The sequence below is a fragment of the Lathamus discolor genome, chromosome 10, assembly GCF_037157495.1.
Source record: "Lathamus discolor isolate bLatDis1 chromosome 10, bLatDis1.hap1, whole genome shotgun sequence".
Taxonomy (NCBI): Eukaryota; Metazoa; Chordata; class Aves; order Psittaciformes; family Psittacidae; genus Lathamus; species Lathamus discolor.
The window spans coordinates 4,131,480-4,153,272 of NC_088893.1; the positions used below are offsets into that span (position 1 = coordinate 4,131,480).

At 40.5% G+C, this 21,793-nt stretch overlaps 1 protein-coding gene across 1 annotated transcript in view; it reads left to right on the forward strand.

Moving 5' to 3' along the window:
- Window positions 1–2,466: 2,466 nt before the first annotated feature.
- The window catches only part of DOCK2 (dedicator of cytokinesis 2), a 166,280-nt gene continuing 146,953 nt past the window's right edge, over window positions 2,467–21,793 (forward strand). Inside the window, exons 1-7 of the mRNA XM_065690729.1 lie at window positions 2,467–2,652; window positions 10,803–10,886; window positions 14,286–14,326; window positions 16,041–16,096; window positions 16,250–16,346; window positions 17,805–17,953; window positions 19,491–19,626. Coding sequence (XP_065546801.1) covers window positions 2,613–2,652; window positions 10,803–10,886; window positions 14,286–14,326; window positions 16,041–16,096; window positions 16,250–16,346; window positions 17,805–17,953; window positions 19,491–19,626 — 603 coding nt within the window. The 5' untranslated portion in view covers window positions 2,467–2,612. The remainder of the gene's footprint in view (window positions 2,653–10,802; window positions 10,887–14,285; window positions 14,327–16,040; window positions 16,097–16,249; window positions 16,347–17,804; window positions 17,954–19,490; window positions 19,627–21,793) is intronic.

Sequence of the window (21,793 nt, forward strand, 5' to 3'; positions counted from 1 at the left end):
AGGTGGGGGAAGATATTTGGAATTCAGGGTGCTGTGCTGCCATAACATGCTTCAGGTATTGTTCTTCAAGTGCATGAGAATACCTGGTGTATTTTTCTTTATTTAGTTACATCAGTTGCTTTCTTGCAACTGTGCTGACAGGTCTTGTCATGTAATACAATTCAGAGCCAGTTAAATGCAACTGCTGTGTTCTGGTTAAATTCTTCTGTGTTATGGAAATGAGCATAGCTAAATATTGAGAGAGCCAGCACTCACCAAGATGTTGTTTTCTGAAATTGATAGCAGTATTAAGCAAAAATTCTCTCTTCTTTTGCCACCTCCCCATGAGGTAAGTTCTGCCCATGAATTCATAAAGATTTTTAGCTTTTGCAGTAGCAAAGAATTATCTACTCTACTGAAAAAGACTTTCTGCCTGGAAAAAAGACATCAGGAAAAGATGACAACGTATGTGAGAGCAACGAAAGATTACCTGTTCACTGTTTTCTGTGGAATGGTAATTGCACAAACCAACAAGTACTTGGAATAAAACTCTCCACTGAAAAGGGAGTAACTATTATCCTGAATTCTCTAGAGCCATGTTGAGGTTTGCCCTCTACTGCAGGGTTACCATGCATGCTTTACTCTTTGGATGCATTTTCCTCTTCAAGCTGAATAAAGATTCTGTTGCTCAACCATTTGTTAAATCTATCACCAGGGCTTTGTCATACACGGGAGGTTGTCTGAGCTGACTTATGGCAAAGTGGTGGTAGGTCTGAGTAGCTGTGAGATGCAAAAGCATCAGCCTTGTAGTAGGAGTTAGTAGCTAATGAGCTGTAAAACCATCATCATGAAAGTATTCCATATGTCAGCAGTTACTTCCTCCTGAGAGCTGAATGTGGGGAAGGGGATGTCAGGTGGGAAGCAGCAGTGATTTGAGCTCCAAGGTATGCGTGGTGGTATTCAGGTGTCTCTGTACTCAACAGAACCCGACTGCAGGTGGGAGAGATGGGAGGGTATCAGACAAGTATTGCACATTTGATCCCAGTTTGGAGGTGAAATTCATGTGTACAATTACTTTTCAAAATATAGTAGCATTTTTTACTTAGGCTTATTAGACCTACATGCTGAAGCATGTCTTGGAGTGCTAGAAAGGAATGATTTTCTTCAGGACTTTTGCATGACAGGAAAATGTAATGAAGAAGAGCAGTGTAGAATAAGAAAATAAATGCAAGTCATGACCTTTAGGCCACATAGTATGTGGGAAGGGGTGATTTGCTGCAGCAGGGGGTCAGAGGAGTGAGGGAGATAGTTATCACTGGTTAGGAAGTTATTACTCAAAATACATGGTAAACTAAAAGAAGAAATGGTTCAGCTTCAAATTCTGTTTGATAGATAAACAATTAGAAAGTGGGTGTTCCATGGAAAACAAAGATTGTGAACTTTTGATGAAGCTGATAGTCTGTAGATGGAGATAAGCTGAGTTGCTCAGAATCATGCTCACTTTCATAAACATGGATTTCATGGTGGTTTTTCTCCAGAAATACGCATCAGAGTTCCATGTGCAACAAGGCAGCCTGTGCTTCTCATGATTGCTGGTTAAAACTAACAACTGCCATGTCATGTGCTATCAAAAATACTGTGAGGGAAGTAGCATGGACTCTGTTTAATGGCTCTGATAAACAAGGATTGCTAAATTGCAGTGTCCCATCCAGGGGACAGGATTGTCACATGAATTTGTTTACAAATAGTAAATATTTTAAAGCATTTTCTGTTTAATTCCCAACTACAAGTAAAGAGCATGAATGACGGTGCCATACTTGTCTTCAATTCAGTAATCCGAATTAAACAAAAACTTGGCTTGATCTTTGCACATCCAAAATGCTGTTTGCTCTCACAGCAGCGTGTGTGAAAGTAAAGGCTGAAAAAATATACAAAGTTTTGTCTTGACAGTCTTTAAGGAAGTTCTGCTTTTCAAGAGTAGAGACACTCTGCTACTCTCCTCCAAAGGTAAAAAGATAAAAAGAACTGGTGTAGTTTGAAATGTAGCTTTGTCTTCATTTCTCTTAAGAATAGAAGTCTATTATGAAAAACAGCTTCCCATTTCTGGACAGGTTGGAAGAAAGTAGCTTCAGAGATGGAGTCCTGTGGAGTCAAAAGTTTAACATCTAGTTTGGGCACAATGCAAGAAGTAAGGCCCCTGTGATGTTTTGGAGCTGAACTTGTCAATGTGTAGAGACTGTTGGTGTAACTGGGCTTTGCATGCAGCAGCCTTCAGCTTGGAGCTAAAGATCAGTGGTGGTGCAGGCACAGGCTGGGGTTTTTCATTCCCTTTTGCTTGCTTATATGTTACTGCCAGTATCGTGCAACAGCAACACCCAGTTTGGGATTCCCCTCCCCCATAACCCTGGGGTACGAGATCTTGTGTTGAGAAAAGAGGAAGGAAGCTCAGCTCAGAACGGCAAATCTCGCAGCACCCTCGCAGCTGCCTCAGCCTGCTGCTAGCCCTGAGTGACAGCAGCTGGGAAGGGGATCTTGCTTCCAGTGCCTTTGTTCCGTATCTTGAAGCCTGTGTCCTATAAACCTTGGTTCCCTTGGTGGTCGGCATCCTTCAGAGCCTCACGGATTCATGTACGATGGCAAGATGGAGCAAGACAGACAAGAAGAGTGGCGTGGGTATGTAACTGGGTGAACTGCCGTCTGAGTGTTGTCTTCAGAGGTTCTGAACAGGATGTGGGCAGTTGTTTGTTGTAGTGTGAGGACTGAACACTGTTTTACCATGGTGCCTTCATTAAGATGATCCATTTTGTACAAAGTTGTAATCTGTTAGACACAATGATGAGCAGTACATGAGTGCCAGCAGTTTTTCTCTCACAGGAATGCAGCTTTCCCCACCTTGGTATTTTAGAGCAGATTGGGTATTGTGTATAATACAGCAGCTAGAAGGAAGGGGAAGCAAATATAAGGGGAGGGTAGTCCTAAAGTTGCTTCTGAGACTGTCACTTAATGTTGAAGAGAAACCTATAATGAGTTGGCAAGTCATACTTTTTGGAAGGAGAGTCATCTTCCAGCATCAGTTTATCTTAACATGAATGATGTTCACTTGCATAAAGGACTGAATTGGGTTTGTGGTTATTTTTTTTTTTTTTTTTTAAAGGCTTTAAAATTAGGACTCAGCTGAAGTACTTGAAGAAATGAAGTTAACTGCAGGTTCTCTACACAAGACAGTCTTGTGCTACTTGTTTTATTTTACCTACTAGTGTAGCTATAAATGTGGGATCCCCAAATTCTTCTAGAAGACGCTTGTTATTTTAAGGAGGCCATATTGTGATACACATTAAAAACAGAAGACCCAACTGGCTTCATGAAATAAAATGAACCATTGAGGAATCAGTAAGAGGAAAAGAATGCCTTCCTGTTCAGCTTCAATGTACAGCAGTGGTAGAACTGCAAAATGGAAGTAGCCTGTTCTGGTGGCAGTTTGTATTGCAAAATAAAGGGTGCCGATATTTTCTCTTTCAGTTTTGTAAATAGCAGAAAGTACTAAATTTTTCACTTGTTTTTCTGAAAGCTGCTGATTTGGGAGACTGACTGGATTTGTTGTCTGTGGTATCTCTATCCTGTGTGTGTGATGGATGTTAACTCGCGCATGGATGAAAGTTCAAGATACACATTGGTTATTTCTGGGAATAATATAAAACAAGGTTTGCTTATAGCAGCCTCTTACAAGGAGCATTTTGGGTCTGGGTGAGTTTCATGCCATTACAAAGAAAGCTTATTGCTGTTGTGCTATCACTGTTAACATCGTGGAGGCCAAATAACCTGACTTGATGTTCAGTGTACTATGGGCTAGGGACTTTATTGTACCTATGGCTTCAGTGGACTAATGTACCAGGTTTGATGAGGCCCTGGCTGTGATCTGTCACTTGCTCAGCAGGCAGCTTGCAGTGAAGTTCTGACTGTTTGGCACTTCGCAGTCGGTGTGATCCCTGAGTGGACAAAAAGCCAGTATGATACAGAAGACTCCTTTGTATTTGGAAGGTGCAGCAAACCACACACGTAATAAAAACGAGCTTGTGAAACAGGTTTCTTCATCAACTGATGCCAGTCCTGTGAAGTTTATTTTCATGATACTACAGTGTGTTCGGATTGAACAATTTGACTTAAACTAATCAGAATATGCAATTTTGTATAGCAATAGTCCTTGCTACCTGCGATCTAACAATATTTCAAAGTAGTACACCTTTTAACTGAATCACTTAGCATGAGCACTTAATGGATAAAATGGGATCAGATAATAGACTGTAACATGTATTTGTAGTAGTTTGATACTGTTAAGCTTAAAGTACCATACAGACAACACAAATGCAGGAGTTTTTAAAAACTCTGGACTAGATTTTCTTGGACCAGTGCTCCTGCTCTTCACATACTGTCTGCTCTAACAACTCTGGCACTTGTTTTAGAGGATGTACTACGTGTGGCTCGTAGGGTGACCTCAGTGCAACCTCTAGTCTGTACAGGTACTGCTTTCTGAACCATGGTCTGTATATATATTGCTTCTCCTTCTCTCACTCATCTCCCTAATCAGACAGTTCTCACCTTCAGTCAGGTTCTTTAGGTTTGCAACAGAGACTGGAATCATAACTCTGTTATAACTCCTGTTGTGCCAAAGACATGTGGATTACTTGTGTCAGTCACCCCCCTGAACACTCTTCAGTCTGTTGCATCATGTGGATGAGGAGTCCTGAGACTTGGGATATTTCCAGGTGCCAACACAGTGACCTATGACTTGTGTACCGTGTGTTAGAACTACCTGGAAGGCTAACCTGCTGTTACAGAAGCATTTAAGACATCAGAGATAGTTTTGTGTCAGGAAGAATGTAGATAAGGGCAACATAAAACTCTGTTGTTGTTGGGGGGGGGGGGGGGGAGAGAGATTTATTTGCAAGTTTAAAAATTTCATTTCCTGCTGCAAATTAAGGATCCAGCACCTGACCTACTGTTGAGATGAGCTCAAAGAAACAAACTGCCACTGTTTGACTAAAAGAAATCTGCAGAGAGCACCATTAATGAGAAGGGATTAGGGAGTGCCCCAAATAGGAAATGCTGTGACTGATTATATGTATATTAAGGAACTTTACTGGTGTTTCAAAGGAGACAAATGTGTCAAAGCTTTGATACTGTTGAGTTTAAACTGCCATAGAGACAACACAAATATAGTTGTTGATTAATAAACTTGAAAAAAAGCTTTGATAAATTTCCTTTAATAGGTATAGGAAGCAATGTATCCAACTTTGATGCAGCAGATGGACTTCTGCTTTACAGCCTGATAATTCTCAGAGATGATACTTTTTCCTTTTTAAACAAGTAAACCTGGTCAGCTGCGAAGTCACTTGAAGTCACAAAGTTCAGAACAAAGTCTGCATAGACTTGCCTGTGCAGAGAGCTAGTAATGAGGCAATGAGATTAGGCCTGCTTCCCATACAGATAATTCCCTAAGTCTCATGGCTGTGAGGCTCAGGGTAAGTACATTTAGCTGAAACATATGAGATCTTAGGCATTTCAAAGCTGGAAAATAACAGCAGTTCTTTAACACTGCCACGTTTGCTTTGAGTATACATTCCTTCTACTGTAGTTATCATAGGCGTTACAGATGGTTGCATATGAATTGTTTTAGATGTTTCCTCTAGGCCTGTTGAACAGATTCCTGAAGAGCAGGCATGACAGTGCTTTCCAACGGGAACTCCAAAACAGGGAATCACTTTTCTAGTGCAGGTCATGGGGGAGACGTGACACTGTGGCGGGGTTTCCTTCTGCTGTGCTAGGCTACAAGCACGTGTGTGACATTGATGTAAAATGGAATCTGTGCAAGCCGTGTCACTGTGTGGTAACAGTACACTCGCTGTTTCTCTGCTCACCCTAAGGAGGTCTGTTTCCTAGGCTAAAGAAGGTTCTTTTCCTGTTAAATATTGTATTATAAGACCTGCATTGTGGGCAGGAGAGGAGTGGGTGAGTTCTTTCAAACTGTAGCAAAGCATATGCTCAGCCCGAGAGCCAAGATCTGTGACTGGCTGGTCTGATTTCATCTGCTGAAGACCTCTGAGGATGCTTCGGTATCTCTGAAATCAAACAAGGCTGAGCTGTAAGGGAGGCAGAGCTTTGTTCAGGGTAGGTTGCCTACTCCATAAATGCAACCCTTGAACCCCACAGACAGCTGGGAAACAAAGAAAGGGGAACTTAAGTAAGATGAAAACAAAGCTGGGAAAGGAATCTTTTAATCCACTGTTTTTCATGAAAGGAAGAACCACAGTTAAATACTCTTCATAAAGAACAGATTTCTAAGAAAAGAGCAACGCTACTGTTCTCTATAAAAAGGTAGAGGGTCAGGAGCAGTATTGTCATAGAACTAGTTGGGAGTGCTAGAACTTCTTGGTGCTTATAATCCGTACTGGCTTTATTGTGTTTAAGAAGGAAAATAAGTAGCTCAAGTCAGCTAAAACCTCCATCTGGCCCCAAGATTAAGCACAAGAAGAAATCTGTATTCAACTACTACCTGAGCTGACAGCTCATCTGAGAAATGAAGAGTTAGCCTTTGCTGAGTGTGATTTGCAATAAATGAATTCAGCCTTTACCCCACCTTGAGTTTTGATCCATTCCTCTGACTTGTGAAATAGTCATCAGAAGTGTGTCACTGTCATGTTCATTATAGTAGGTGGCTCTTAAAGAATTACTATACCGCAGTACAAATTTTATAGGTTTCTTTCCAGAAGTCAAGAAATCCTTTTAATCCTGTTAGGACTGCATGCTGTCTTCAGGTGAAGCTTGTCAGTGTTCTTGCTGAGTGATTTCACCCCGTTTTTAAGGAGAAGAAAATGGTAACTGAACACAAAGAATTGATCTGTAAGGAAACATTACTACTCAGGAACAGGACTCTTGCTGAGGCTGGCTATTCATTGGAGGTGTTTGAATATGCAAAACTCTTACTGAGTTATAGAAATCATTCCATATACTCTTATTACGGTAAAGTGAAATGAAGAGCTGGTTCAGCGAAGCTACACTTCAACAGTGTTGTTTCTAATTCTCTTTAAGTGGTAGGGTGGAAAGTAGCCAAGGAGACCAACTTGAAATGTGGCTTATTACTACAATGTGAGTCTCAAAAATATGAAGAACAGGGCAGGGTCTTCACATCAAGGAAAACGGGCAGAAAAGACAGATAGGAAGATCAGGGTAATAAACAGCATCAGTGTTACAAGTCTGTGGCATTTTCTTAACTCGCTATTCCCATCCTGCAGTAGCTTACAGTCTAATCATGTAAATACCAAGCATGTGGGGTTTTAAAGTACATAAATACTTAAGAAATCTAGTTTTTTTGAGGGAGGGATTCTATTACCTGGATTCCTGTGAGGTTGTTTTGGAGTTTGGTGTGTGAATCTTTCCAGTGAGGTACAAAGTATGGTTTTTATTCCACTTTCCCCTTTGCCCCACTTCTCATCTTCTAAATGGAAGGCATATAATTTAAATTACAAAATGTTAACTGTGCTTCTGTCTCAGTTTGTGGTTGTTTGAATTTAATTCTTAATTCGTAACAGGAATCTTCCTCTGGACAGTATGAGACTGTTTCATTTACCTTGTGTCTTCTGAAATGCTCTCTACAGATTTTTCACTACTCCACTTTGGAAAACATGTACATACCTGTGTGGCTTAATGAGACGGGCTTCATAGCCGCACATGTAGTGACCAGCATTCATGCATCTGTATACAGTGGGAGTGATGTGCACATCATATCTGACAGCTCTGGCTTTAATAGATATGTTGTTATGAAATGCAAATAGGAGTTTTCTTTAACGCTGATAGTCCTTTTTTGCTGTTGGGATGTGCACAGGTAGCTGTCTTCACTTGTGCTCTGGATGGCTGAATGTGAGAGTGGTAGCAGAATCGGACACAGAAGCTCTTTAAAGTAGCTGTCTTAGAGATCTTATTTGCCTGAACGAGAACACTTCCATCTTCCTGAGGTGTAATTCAAATCCTCCTTTAGCATATTTCGGTTTGGAGAATCCTTTCTAGTATCTCTTTAGGCTTTTGTTCTGAAGCAACATTGTTGAGGTGTGCTGGCTTCCAGCTCAGCTCCTGAGGGAGCTAAGCCAAACCCCTAGAATCAAAGCGGGGTTTGCACTAGGGTTTTTGTTTTCTGTGTGGTGCATGTGTGTCCTGCTGTAAAATTACCGCTGAAGTTATGGGACAAATTTGCTAACTCTATCCTCAATGAACTTTGAAGTCCATATTTAGGAAGATTGTCTTAAGGGTCGTTTTCCTAGCATTGTTTACACCATTTTGGGAGAATGTGATGGCATCTGTGGACAGATACAGTATTGATGAGAACGCCTTAGTCTGATGCTGGCTGCTGGGTATATGCTGTCATATGCTGTCCAAATCTCTCCTGCTGATCTTACTGACATGGTGTCCGTTGTTCCTGAGGCCAGTAATTGCTACTGGGATTTAGAATAAATGCTGAGGTCTTCAAGCAGGCCACCTTCTGTGCCTTGAGGATGCTGTCCCACTTTGTGTTTGTGGCTGAGATATGGGAAACCAGGGAGTGGACAACTCTGGTGTTTAATTCTGGGATGATAGTTGCAGTGCTGAGAGTGTCACAGTTTGTAAAGGAAGTGGTATCAGTCGCAGCTGACAGGAGACATAACTGGATGGAACAGTCAAATTTTGACTCACAGCTCATAATTCAAAACTAGCAGATGTGATAGTCAAGCTGTCTGGTGCTGTAGATAATACAACTGGATGCAAGCTGATGGTATTAATATAGAGTTTTTTGCAGTGGTATGTGGGAGATAAATTCTTACAATGAAATGTCTGGATAGGTCTATAGCTTAAAACTTTGTAAAAGAATCTGTGAAACTTATCCTACCAAACAATCCAAAATCTACAGTCAAATCTTTCTCAAGTTTCCACTTACTCATTTAGAAATGTCTGAGCTGATAGAGCCACGTCCCTTGTTTTTAAATGAAGGCTTTAAGAGCACAAACCCAATATACAATGTGAATATATGGCTTGGTGAGTTGTATCTGTATTTTGAGGTCAATACACCTGGAAATAGAGCAGCATATTTTTGAAATATAAAGTAGCTGCTGGTCAACAGTGATCTTCATCTGTATGGACCCTTCAGGAATATAGTAAGAGCACTCACACCCCCCCCAAACACTCTGGTGGAAATATCTCATGAAATAAGGGAGGCTTGTTTGCCATCTTCTAGTTCTTGAAATCTGTGTCAAGATGAACAAAAGGAAGCTGGTCAGAATATAGCCACACGTCCACCATACAAATCTATACTGAAATTCACATTTGTGTTGAGCTAAGGCAGTTTTCTGGATCACTGAGGAGGCAGCTTCAAGATTCTCTTAAACATGGACAGCAGAGCCTCACTTGTCAGTTAATTTTTCTTTTTCTCTTTTGTTTTTTTCCCTGCCTCCCCATGATGTTTAATGACTGAAGCCCTGCTCTGCCCAGTCAGGAGGAGAAAGTGGTGGGAAGGCCTCTTTATGTCAACAAAAATAGCAACTTACTTTTGGTCTAATACGCCTCTTAGTTGAATCTGGAATTCCTTCTAATTTCTGTCCAAGAAATATAACAAATATAATGATGGCAAAAGAAATTAGAAACTCAATTTATGGAACTCGAACAATGAAGAGGGTGAATCGGATTAGCTCTGCCCTCCTATCTGAGACGTTTGTATGAAAGGCAGTTGGATTTGAGATTTTAAACATAACTTTAACTAAAATGTGTCATTAGTATACATTTTGGTCTAACAGAAATGAATATCATGTTTTAGAAGCCAGAGGGGACAGGTGAGCAAAAGGTGTGTAGGAATATACTGAAGCTAGGCCCAGTGTTATATGAGTTTGAATGCTCTGTGTCTATGGATTTGGACACTGTCATGAGAAAAGGAAGCAAATTGCTGTCTCTGGTGAGCAACAGAGGTCGTGTTTACCAGCGAGTGTGCTGTTCCTACCTGGATAATTTAGTCATGGCTTCAGGCTTACTCATTTGATTCAGTTTCCCTGTGTGATACTACCTTCAATAACCACTTCTACTCTGTAATGCTCCTGTAAAAGTCTATAACCATGCCCATGAAGAAAAAATACACAGAAACCAATGTTTAGCAGAGCAGCCCACATCCTGTAACACTGGAGTGTAAGAGCTAGTAAAGAAGCTGCTGTTCTTGAAATCTCTCTGAAACATGGCTCTTTCTTAACCACATACAGATAAGCTTCTGATTAGAACACTTAAAATCCACTGCTCCTGTGATCTTTTCAGAGTAAGTGCAGAAGATGATGAAACTTTCTGCTTGTTTCCATATGAAACACAGTTTCATGTTAAGATGAAGCATCTAAACCCAGGAAAGAACTCAGTAAATTCAGTTTCTGTATGCATGTCTGTGCCCCTTCTCACCCGTGTAGCCATAAATTCCTGTAAATCGTGCACTGGACTAACAGTTCTCCAGCACAATCAACATGTATATACTGACGACCTGCATCTAAGTAGGTGCTCTTAAATCCTGTGCAGAGTGGTTATAAAGAACAGCTCGTTTTTATGTGTATGTAGATTTGTTTGTTTTCAACATTGTCTGTTTTCAACACCTTTGCATTTTCATAAGAAAAAAGATTAAGTAATGGTAACAGATGAAACTTTTTGATAGAATTATGATTCCCTTTGTTTATTCTAGTGTATCAAAATCTTAGTAACACTGCGTGGTTTTCAGTTTAATTCCAGTTTATGGCTGTATTGAAAAACATTATTTTCATCCTTCAATTTTTCAGCTATATACAATTTCAAAGGCACAGGAATACCACAACTGACTTTACAGATTGGTGACGTGGTCCATATCTTGGAGTCCTGTGAAGGTAAGTCAGTTGTCTCCAGGCGATAGGTTTATTTGAATAACTTAACCCTTTTACTCCTTAGCAATTCTCCATGTTGCATAAGTAGTTGTCTAACGTTCTTATTTGTATTGGTTGTGGTGTATTTTGAGGAACAGCCTATTCCTTTCTGGAGAGCCAAAATCAGAAATGTTGCAGTACATGTGCTTTTTTGGGAAGCAGTTACCGAATGAGGAAGTCTTCAAGTAGAGTCTGTGAAGTTCATGCAGCTATAGTGTACCTGATGAGACTTACAGTAGGTTTGATTGATGTTTTAATAGAGTTCATTTTTCGCGCTAAACTAAATATTTGTTTCTAGGAGATACTCCGCACCCTGATCATCCTATAGCACAAGATGGAAATGTGATATGTTAAAGTAGTCTGTAGGTCAGCATGATCAAACATTTCTGAAAAGCATCCAGCTTACAGAACATGCTAAACAACGGAAGTCCAAGTCATGCATGACAGATAGCCAGCATCCTGATCCAGACTTACGTAGCTTTGTGCATTTGTGAAGCTGAATTCACTGTTGATACTGTAGTGCTAGTGTATTCCTCCGCAAGGATGTGATCTATACTTTCACAATGTTACTGAATTCTCTCCCAAGTCTGCCCCACCTACTGAAGTTCTTATTAGTATAAAACAATAGGGTGAAATTATTACTAACTCAACAGGCATCTGCAAATGTTCACTGTAATAGTAACTCATTTTCAATCTGCAGTGATGTGCTTGACTAAGTAAGAGTTAAAAAAATGAATTATGAAGTGCTTCAAGCTTTGCAAAATGTATTGTAAAATCATCAACTTACTTGCACTGTCTGTCAGTGCTGTCTTATTAACTGTAGTTACATTGAAAGGGACAGGCCAGCTGCTGCACTATGCACTTATAGACAGCTTGGTGCTGAAAGGCACTTTTGAGCCTAGCCCGTTTCATTTCACAGAGCTCTAGGTTGTTTTGCAGGGGAGCAACAAAGTGTTAGAGAGAAAAGCATCTGAGGAACCATACCTTCCATGTTTTGGGAGCAGAAGCATGTTTTTTTCCTCTTCTGTTTCTAAGAGAAATTCACTGTCTCAAAGTATCAGTGAAAATACTGATGTCGCTCACTAGGCGCTTAGTCAATAGATGCATCTCTGTCGTGAGTGATATTTGTGTTCTCTCCTAAAAATGAAAGGTCTACATAAATCTGTAAGCCTCCATTCTAAACATTTTGGCAACGAAAGAATACAGTGGTGTCGTGGTTTAAACAAAAGTCATCCATAAATCACACAGTCGCTCTCTCACTCCCCCCCTTCTTGCCCTCCCTCTACACCTGGAGGGATGGAGAGGAGAATCGAAAAGAATGCAACTCCCACGGGTTGAGATAAGAACAGTTCAGTAACTAAGGTATCACACAAATCACTGCTGCTACCACCAATAATAATAATGATAAACGAAATAACAAGGGGAAAGAATACAACACCTCAACACCAGCTGACCAATAACTCGCCCCACTCCCCCCAGCCAAGCACTGACCGATACCTCCTCCAACCCTGCCGTCCCCCCAGCCCTTCCGGGTCCCTCCCTGTTACATCCCTGGCATGCCGTGCTGTGGTATGGATACCTCTTTGGCTAGCTTGGGTCAGGTGTCCTGTCTCTGCTTCCTCCCGGCTTCCCCTCCTCCCTGGCAGAGCATGAGGCTCACAAAGTCCTTGGCCAGACCAAACATTCGAGCAGCAACTGAAAACATCGGCGTTATCAGCACTGTTCCCAGGCCAAAAAATGAAAACACAGCACTGCACTAGCTACTAAGAAGGAGAAAAATGACTGCTGCTGCTGAACCCAGGACAATTGATTATTCAGAAACCTCCTCATCCCTGTGTTGTCTCTGTTAATGGCAGAAACAACATTCCAGGTTTCTGTCTCCTGTGGTACCTTTGTTGTCAGCCCACCCTAGCGAGTTGAGTGGTGAACTTGTGGTGGTTTTTTATCTAAAAGTCCTTTCTGAATCTTCTACCCTTTACATACACTGTCACAGCTTGCATTATGCAATACATTCGCCAGTGAAGAAGTTTTTTTAAGCGTTGTGCCAGTAAGTTGTCTTTTATCAGATATCTGAAGAAACATGCTGCCAGCTGCAGCTGAAGAGTAACCAACAGTAACAGGTTTTTCCTACGCTCATTTTTCATGCTATTTTAGTTTGTTTTGCGTGCACAGAATGTGCCCAGACGTACATGTGCAGTAACAACAAATGGGATTGAACAGATTTGACACGCTTGGATGTAAATTGGAGACTATGTGCAAGTAATTCAGTTTTAGAAGTAAGGAGGAATTTTATTATTGAGAAGATAGTGGGGAAAAAAAACTCCCAGTGCTGAGAAAAAAATCCGGAGTCTGTTTTTGAGGTCAGTGATTCTCCTGAGCCTTGCAACATTGCCTTTCTCACAGGACTGCTTCGGGTTTGGGATTTCTTTGTTTATGTCTTGGTTGCACAGCTCAAATACCTGAAATGGAGAGAGAGAAAAGGTAATATCTGCTCATGAAACTATACCAGAAAATGTATGCTTTTGATCATAAAATGCTTGCTTTGGATGGAATAGAAGAAACATTCAGCAGAGTTGAATACTGTTGCTATGTAAGTAATGTTTCATGATAGAATGTGTGCACATTGAATGTGGCTTCTGCTATGATTTAGTAAGGGTAAACTCTATATGTTCTTTTTAGATGTTTATTGTGACTGCACTGGGGCATAGATGGAACAAAGCCTGAACTAGTACTGCAGTCCTGCACTCTTTTCTTTCAGAAGGGGTTCCTTGTTATAAATGGAGAAGGAGCCCCATAAAAGCCATTCATTTTCTTGAGGTTCTGTCTTGAACTTTACAGTAGGAGTAACTTTTGAGTTATGTCCAAAAGCTGTAATTCCTTATGGCAGAAAGATGGCCTGTTCTTACATTCAGGGAAGCTGGATGTATAACTACCATATACTGCGTTGGATTAATAGGACACCTAGAACACAACTGGATGAGCTTGATGGGCTATCCAGTATCATGAGTGATCTTGGTTAAGAGATATATATGTGTGTGTGTTTATTATATATTGCATTACAAAACAACTTATCCTACCTTTTTTTAATGTGAGTGTGTGGGTATTATAATCTGTGTAAGATTGTCTGTGCTTACTATGCAAGACTTGAAAAGAGACCATATAATAATACTTGCTAATGTGCAAGTCACGCTCAGTATTCTTCCTGATATTTGACTTGCTTTCATCCATGTAGTTTTGGATTTATTATTAATTTTTAACATGCTATGCTAGATAGTTCTTATATGAAACAAACCTTGTGATTTTCTAATATACTTTTTCATGCATGTGTTCTGTCATACCAAGTGCATCCTTTCTTCTTTTTAGGTTGGTACAAGGGTTATCTAGTAAGACATAAAGGATCAGAGGTAAGATCATGCCGTTCATTCCTATGAGACTGTTTTTAAGGAATTAACCCATGAAGGTTTTTATTAGTATCTCTTGTCAGATAGTCCTCTGTGATCTCTGAAGTCAGCTCTTTCCTGACGAATAGAACAATCAGCGTTTGTCCTGGACAGTGTTGGTAACTACTAGAAGGACTGGGAGAAGCAGATCAATTAAGACAATATTACTGTGCCTTCGGGTTAACACACTGAGGAAGACATCATTTGAAATAACTTTTTGAGTGAATTTGCTCTACATGTCTGGTTCTGCACTTTTTTTCAAGGATTCTTTAGTCTACATGCAATATGAACAACTCCCATGAGACTTAATGTCTTAAATATAAGTAAAAAATCATATTGATAAAAAAGTCTATATTCCTATTTCTAAATATGGAAAGCCACAAATGAATTGTTTTTACCTTATGTAGGATGACTCCTGACTTAAGTAGCAAGAAAATTACTCTGTAGTTTCAAATGCACTTTTCTGGAAGAAAAGCATTTCTTTTGAAACTTGCTCTTAGTACCAGATTCTTTCAGGGTGCAGCGCTGCAAAGGCATTTCAAGTTAGAGACTCAGGCCTACATTACAGTAAAAATGTTTGGTGGAATTTGCATCTCTAGCCTGGAAAAAAGATGTTCAAAACCTTCACAGTCCCTTAAAGTGTGATGTCTGGGGAGCAAAGGGACCATTGCTGGCAGAGAATATGCATCAGAAAAAAATCAGTATAGTCTTTCTTTTACATTTTCCCTTTTTCTTGTTCTGTATTCAGTGACTTGTAGGGATTAACAATAACTTGCATTGACTTAGAGTAACTAATTTGTGTCCATTTTCAAACTGCATGTGACAGTAAAATATTCTAATTTCCTTTTGGAAGTATTAGATGCTTGATTTACTGTTTCATTTCATTGCTCAATGGCTGCTCATCCTAAAAGACAGAGGAATGAATAACTGTGATCTCCAGGCTTCTGCCTGTTGTTTCTCATGTTCTATGAGCTCCAATACAACTGCAGAGAAATGGAAGCAAGCAAATAAGGTGAACTAGCTCACCAGAAGTGAGGGGGGAGACAGGCTAGTCATGGGGGAATTCACCAAAGTTCTTGATGCAATGTAGTATTTTAGTGGAAGCTACCCAAAGGAGTTATCAGCTGCCTGATCTGCAGTACTTGAGGGTGGCTATGAGAGAATGGGTCCCCATCCTGTCCAGTACATCTGTGTTTTAAATACTCCTTTGACATTTCTTTTGGCTCAAAATGCTATAATTGTTTAATTAAAATTTGTATTTTAATAGCCTAAAATTTAATCTAAAACTTAAAAGGGAAAATATTTAACAGTACTAACCACTACCTTTCAACTAATTTTTAATATTGCTGAAGGGTTTCAAAGTCAAAATGCATTACATGTTTTAAGAAGTATTATCAATTTCATCAGATTTCACTAAACTACTGTTTAAATCTTCTGTTTTGTGGGGGAGTACATTGGGGGGGTGGAAGATGACTTTTTTAATGAAGAAATGTAATCCTATGCATTCTGTGTTTGCAAAAATGGATAGGACGAAACTTCTGTTATTTGTCAGTCAGACAAATGCATCTACCTGGACAGAAAACTAGATAGACAGCAGTTTAATTTGGAGATTAGTCATGGTTGTTCCCTAAATGCTCTTGGAGAATAGATGTTGATATTTTTTGTTCTCCTTCAACAGGGAATATTTCCTAAATCTTTCATCCACATCAAGGAAGTTCCTGTTGAAAAGAAAAGGTATTGAATGTTTTATTACACTAAGGATCTTACCTGCAGAAGAATAAGTTTTAAGGCGTTCACATGCCTTAAACATAGTAACTATAATATAAACCTGTGAAATTCAGACACTCTTTTTCATTTTCATTGTGTTAGAATTTCTTCTCTTTCTAGACATTCAGAAAATACAATACCTGCTGAAATCCCTTTAGTTCAAGAAGTTACCACTACTCTTTGGGAATGGGGAAGCATCTGGAAACAACTCTATGTGGTATGACATTTTTGCATTCTGTGTGCGGCCTGGTAATTAGTCCTATTCAAGCATCTTGAGGTCTTGTTCAAATTGGTGTCTTTTCTTAGATGCAGGGCAGGATCTGGAAGGATTTAAACGATTACTTCTTCATCACTACTTAGATGATTACCATTTTCTTCAATGGCTTTAAATGAAAAGGCTGGCTTGCTGACAAGAGTAGTGTAACTGCATGCTTTTGGTTCAAACCCTGAGTACCCTGTACATGATAAACTTTCCATAATTGTTCTTTTTAGAGTTGACAGGTTTCAAGATAAGAGCATCAAACATAACTAAGATTCATTTGAAAAAGATTCACCATGTTCTCGAATGTTACAACAAAAGTTGTTCTAGTGTGTAGTGGGAGTGTGTAGCTATTAACAACAGGCAGTTTCAAGAAGTCAATCTTTTTACTTTCAGTATCTTAACCTACATCTCTTAAAGAAAAGCATTTGTTTATCTTTTTCCCATCTTGGAGAAAACCATTTCCTTTCCTGTGAGCACTTTTACCTATACATAAAAGTGCAATGAATTTGGAGGCATTAGTCAAAAGGGCCACTGCATCAGCGTCTGTGTTAATTGCGAGCAAGCAGCCTCTACTCATGGTGATCTTTTGCATATGCTTGTAATGTCCACAGTGCAGTGTGGAACTTAGAAGTGATAAATGCCTTAGTTTTGATTTATCTGTTTTATCTTGCTTGTTGTAACCCTACATTAATCTCTACTGATTCTAGTGGCTTGTTTAACCTAAGTCTGATGGCCGAAAAGTCATAAAGTGTTTCCTGGAAAATCATCAAAAGATAGCAAATTCCACAGTACCTGAGTTGTCTCTTCTACTAACCTGTTTCAACAACTTGCACTGACTGCTCCAGGATCTCAGCCATTGGATTTTGCTTTTTCTCTGCTGGGGCAAAGAAATCTTGAATATGGGTGGTTTTTCCTCATTAATGTATTTCCTGAAACTTGTCACTTCTGAGTCTTCCTCTTGTTAATGTCAACAATTAAAACTTTTAATGTTTTTTAATGACACTGGAACTGCTTTAGTGACTTCTGTGCATTCTCCCACTATTCTCTTGAGTATATTCGTACCACAGCGTTCTTATCAGTATCTCATACAGACCTAAACTGCTTTTATAATGTTTTCTCCTGATGAGACTTGGTTCATGAATTTTAAAACAGCACAATTAAACCCAAAATAATGCAATTCCCTGTCCCCATGCAAACAATTTACATTTAATAGAATTTCTTTGTGGTCACATGGAAGGTCCTGTCCTTAAAAATTTGTGGGATGAGAGGAGTAAAGAAGCCAGGGCTAGTAGGTAGCCTAATTCTTGCTTCTGCAATTACTTAGCATTAAATAGGACACATCCTCGGATTGTTGAGACCAATGCTTCGCTTCAGTGTCAAGTTTGAAACCTACTGTTTTCTTTTCTATCATAGACGAATAAGAAGGAGCAGTTCCAGCAGGTGCAGTCCATGATGTATGACCTCATGGAGTGGCGGTCACAGCTTCTGTCCGGGACTTTGCCAAAAGATGAGCTGAAAGAACTCAAACAGAAAGTCACCTCCAAAATTGACTATGGTAACAAGTAAGTGGCATACATTGCTTCCGGAAAACATGATTTATTTTAAAGCAACCAGCTAGAGAAGAGATGATGATCAAGTTTTCCTCTTTGCAGTTTTGTAGCTCATTAAGGCAAGATGTAGACATAATGAATCTTCCTTTTCAAACTTCTGCCTGTTATTTGTGTGATTATAGTAACTACCATGTATTTTGAGGCTTCTCATAACCAATTGTTATTGCTTTTTCAAAATACTCATTTATTTAACTACAGATATATGAGTTTGTCAATTGTAAAGATTTGAGGTCAGATAACTGGCCTTCATATATATGTATAACATCAGGGACCCATATATAACTTGGGACCCAAAACATTTCCAACTTTCACAAACACAGTCTACCACCAGTAGTGTTAGGCTACCACTTCAAAAGTGTTCAGAGAGGCCTTAGTGTGGTGGATGAATAGCAAAAGTCTGAAGTGTACAGAGCCTTTGCTAGAGGCAACACACCACCACCCTCACCCCAATTTACTTAGGGAATTTCCAGGCAAAACTCTGGTTTATAGAAGTGAAACTATCAGGGATAGAATAGCTATCTGACAAAATGCTTTGTTTTTTACCAATGAAAAGCCAGTGCAATACAACACATTTCAGGTAAAAATGGGGTTATCTAGGGGCAAGATATTCAAAATGGCTTGGGATTTTGTAGAGGAATAGTGAGAGTTGTATAGTATTTGTAAGTGTGAGAAAGTGTGGGTTTGAGTTGTGATGTGTGAAGGAAACACTGTGGGGAAGGAGTAAAGGGGAATGACAGAGGAGGCTGAATGGGAAGAGGAGACTGAACACCAAATCTGGAGAGGTTGTGGGTAATCATGTAAGGTGATGAAGGTGGCTTGCAATCTGATACAGACTGCTTCAAACAACATTAGCAGTGCCAGAAGGGCAGCCAGTGCCTCTTAGAAATTGTGAAAACCACCGTCTGGCATGAAGTAGTCTGATTTTAGAGAGGCATGGAAGAGTGAGATCCTGGGTAGGCAAGAAGGGGTATCTCTTGACTGAGGTGACACTAAGACACTGTGGACAAGAATGTGTAAGGACATATGGAGGTAAGACTTGAGGTTTTTAACGTTGGGGTGGGGGAAGAGTGGAAGGAAAAAAGGCATGATTTGTATGAGAGCAAGAAAGCAGAGCATAGTAAAGTAACAGGACTAGGAGGCAAAGAGAGCAACAGGAAAGCAGAAGCCAACAGGAAAAACTTAGGCACCTCGATTGCAAAGGTTGTCTGTTAGAAAGCGAAAGAGATGAAGACTGTTTGAAGTCACTCAACATGGTGAATCTACTCTACATGAGAGGCATTTAAATGCTTTTTTGACATTACTGTAAATTCCCAAAATGCATAAATACTGTACAACAGCTTGAAAAGAAAATAATTCAGTTAATTTTTTCTTCAGTGAAAGGCTGTTACATGTATTTAAACCTTGAAGCAGCTCCTTGTGCATTCGATCTCTAAGCTTTATTTCTGTAGAAGGAAATAATCCTGCCTTTATGCCCTTTGTATTTTCACAGAATACTTGAGCTAGATTTGACAGTTAGAGATGAAGATGGAAATATCTTGGATCCAGATAAAACCAGTGTCATCAGCCTATTTCATGCTCATGAAGAAGCAACGAATAAAATCACTGAGCGAATTAAAGAAGAAATGGTAGGAATGACTGGTAAACTTAATCACTTGTACTGGATTTTCATTTTGATTTTACCTATTAAAGGGTTGAAGGTTGTAACCTACCATGAAAGCTAGTGGAAACTTTTGCGTCTGACTTAAGAGTAGAATCACGTTCATTTATTATAAATATGGCAGAGCCTCAAACTGATTTTGCTGCATTTATGCACTGGATTCAGGCTGTGGGTTAGGATGAAAGTCTGTTTCTAAAGTGGCTTCTAAATCAGTTGTTGGGTTCCTAAATGGAAATACTTTTCCTCATTCTATCTGTGAGTTACTGAGTAGGCTGATTCACTTAGTGAATAGTTACGTACTTGGAATTCAGCCTGCAAGCTATGAGTAACCAAGGCTTGCTCATAGAAGATCTTGTGAGACAACTAATTGTTTGCTGTATGTTGCTTGTTAGTTAGTCTGATGGAGTTGAAGAATTTAAGCTCATTAAAGAGGAACTCAGGTGAACTCAGCATAATCTTGTGGACACCAGAAGTTAGCATGCCTAAGCAAAGCTGATGAGTGCATACATTTCATCTTTTACAATGCAAAGAAGGTGACTGCTCTTCCTTGACCTTTCTCTATATTAAATCTGTTCAGGGATTTGTAAGATACTTGAGTTCATTCCTGGATTCATAAGAAAGTAAACTGTAATAAAGCAAGTTTAGGACTGTGACAATGAAGACCTTAGGCCCACTGTAGGAGAGGATCTGGCTTGAGACCACCTTAAGAACCTGAACGTGCACAAGTCCATGGGACCTGATGAAATCCATCTGCAGGTCCTGAAGGAGCTGGCGAATGAAGTTGCTAAGCCACTGGCCATCGTATTTGAAAAATCATGGCAGTCAGGTGAAGTTCCCGACGACTGGAAAAAGGGAAATGTAACCCCCATTTTCAAGAAGGGGAAAATGGAAGACCCGGGGAATTACAGACCAGTCAGTCTCACCTCTGTGCCTGGCAAAACCTTGGAGCACATTCTCCTGGAAGGCATGCTAAGGCACATGAAGAACAACAAGGTGCTTGGTGACAGCCAGCATGGCTTCACTAAGGGGAAATCCTGCCTGACCAATTTGGTGGCCTTCTATGATAGGGCTACGGAACTGATGGACAGGGGTAAAGCAGCTGACGTCATCTACCTGGACTTGTGCAAAGCGTTTGACACTGTCCCACACGACATCCTTCTCTCTAAATTGGAGAGATATCAATTTGATGGATGGACCACTCGGTGGATAAAGAACTGGCTGGATGGCCGCACACAAAGAGTTGTGGTCAATGGCTCAATGTCCAGCTGGAGACTGGTAGCAAGTGCTGTCCCTCAGGGATCGGTGTTGGGACCGGTCTTGTTTAACATCTTCGTCGCTGACATGGACAGTGGGATTGAGAGCGCCCTCAGCAAGTTTGCCGATGACACCAAGCTGTGTGGTCCGGTTGATACGCTGGAGGGAAGGGATGCCATCCAGAGGGACCTTGACACGCTTGTGAGGTGGGCTGATGCCAACCTTATGAAGTTCAACCATGACAAGTGCAAGGTCCTACACGTGGGTCGGAGCAATCCCAGGCACAGCTACAGATTGGGCAAAGAAGAGATTTAGAGCGGCCCTGCAGAGAAGGACTTGGGGGTGCTGGTCGATGAGAAAATGAACATGAGCCGGCTGCAGTGTGCGCTCGCAGCCCAGAAAGCCAACCGTATCCTGGGCTGCATCAAAAGGAGCGTGACCAGCAGGGCGAAGGAGGTGATCCTGCCCCTCTACTCTGCTCTTGTGAGACCTCACCTGGAGCATTGTGTGCAGTTCTGGTGTCCTCAACATAAAAAGGACATGGAACTGTTGGAACAAGTCCAGAGGAGGCCACGAGGATGATCAGGGGACTGGAGCACCTCCCGTATGAAGACAGGCTGAGAAAGTCGGGGCTGTTCAGCCTGGAGAAGAGAAGGCTGCGTGGGGACCTCATAGCAGCCTTCCAGTATCTGAAGGGGTCCTATAAGGATGTTGGGGAGGGACTCTTCATTAGGGACTGTGTGTTTAAGGCCAGGTTGGACAGAGCCTTCGATGACATGGTTTAGTGAGAGGTGTCCCTGCCCATGGCAGGGGAGTTGGAACTGGATGATCTTAAGGTCCTTTCCAACCCTAACTAGTCTATGATTCTAAGCAAAACACCT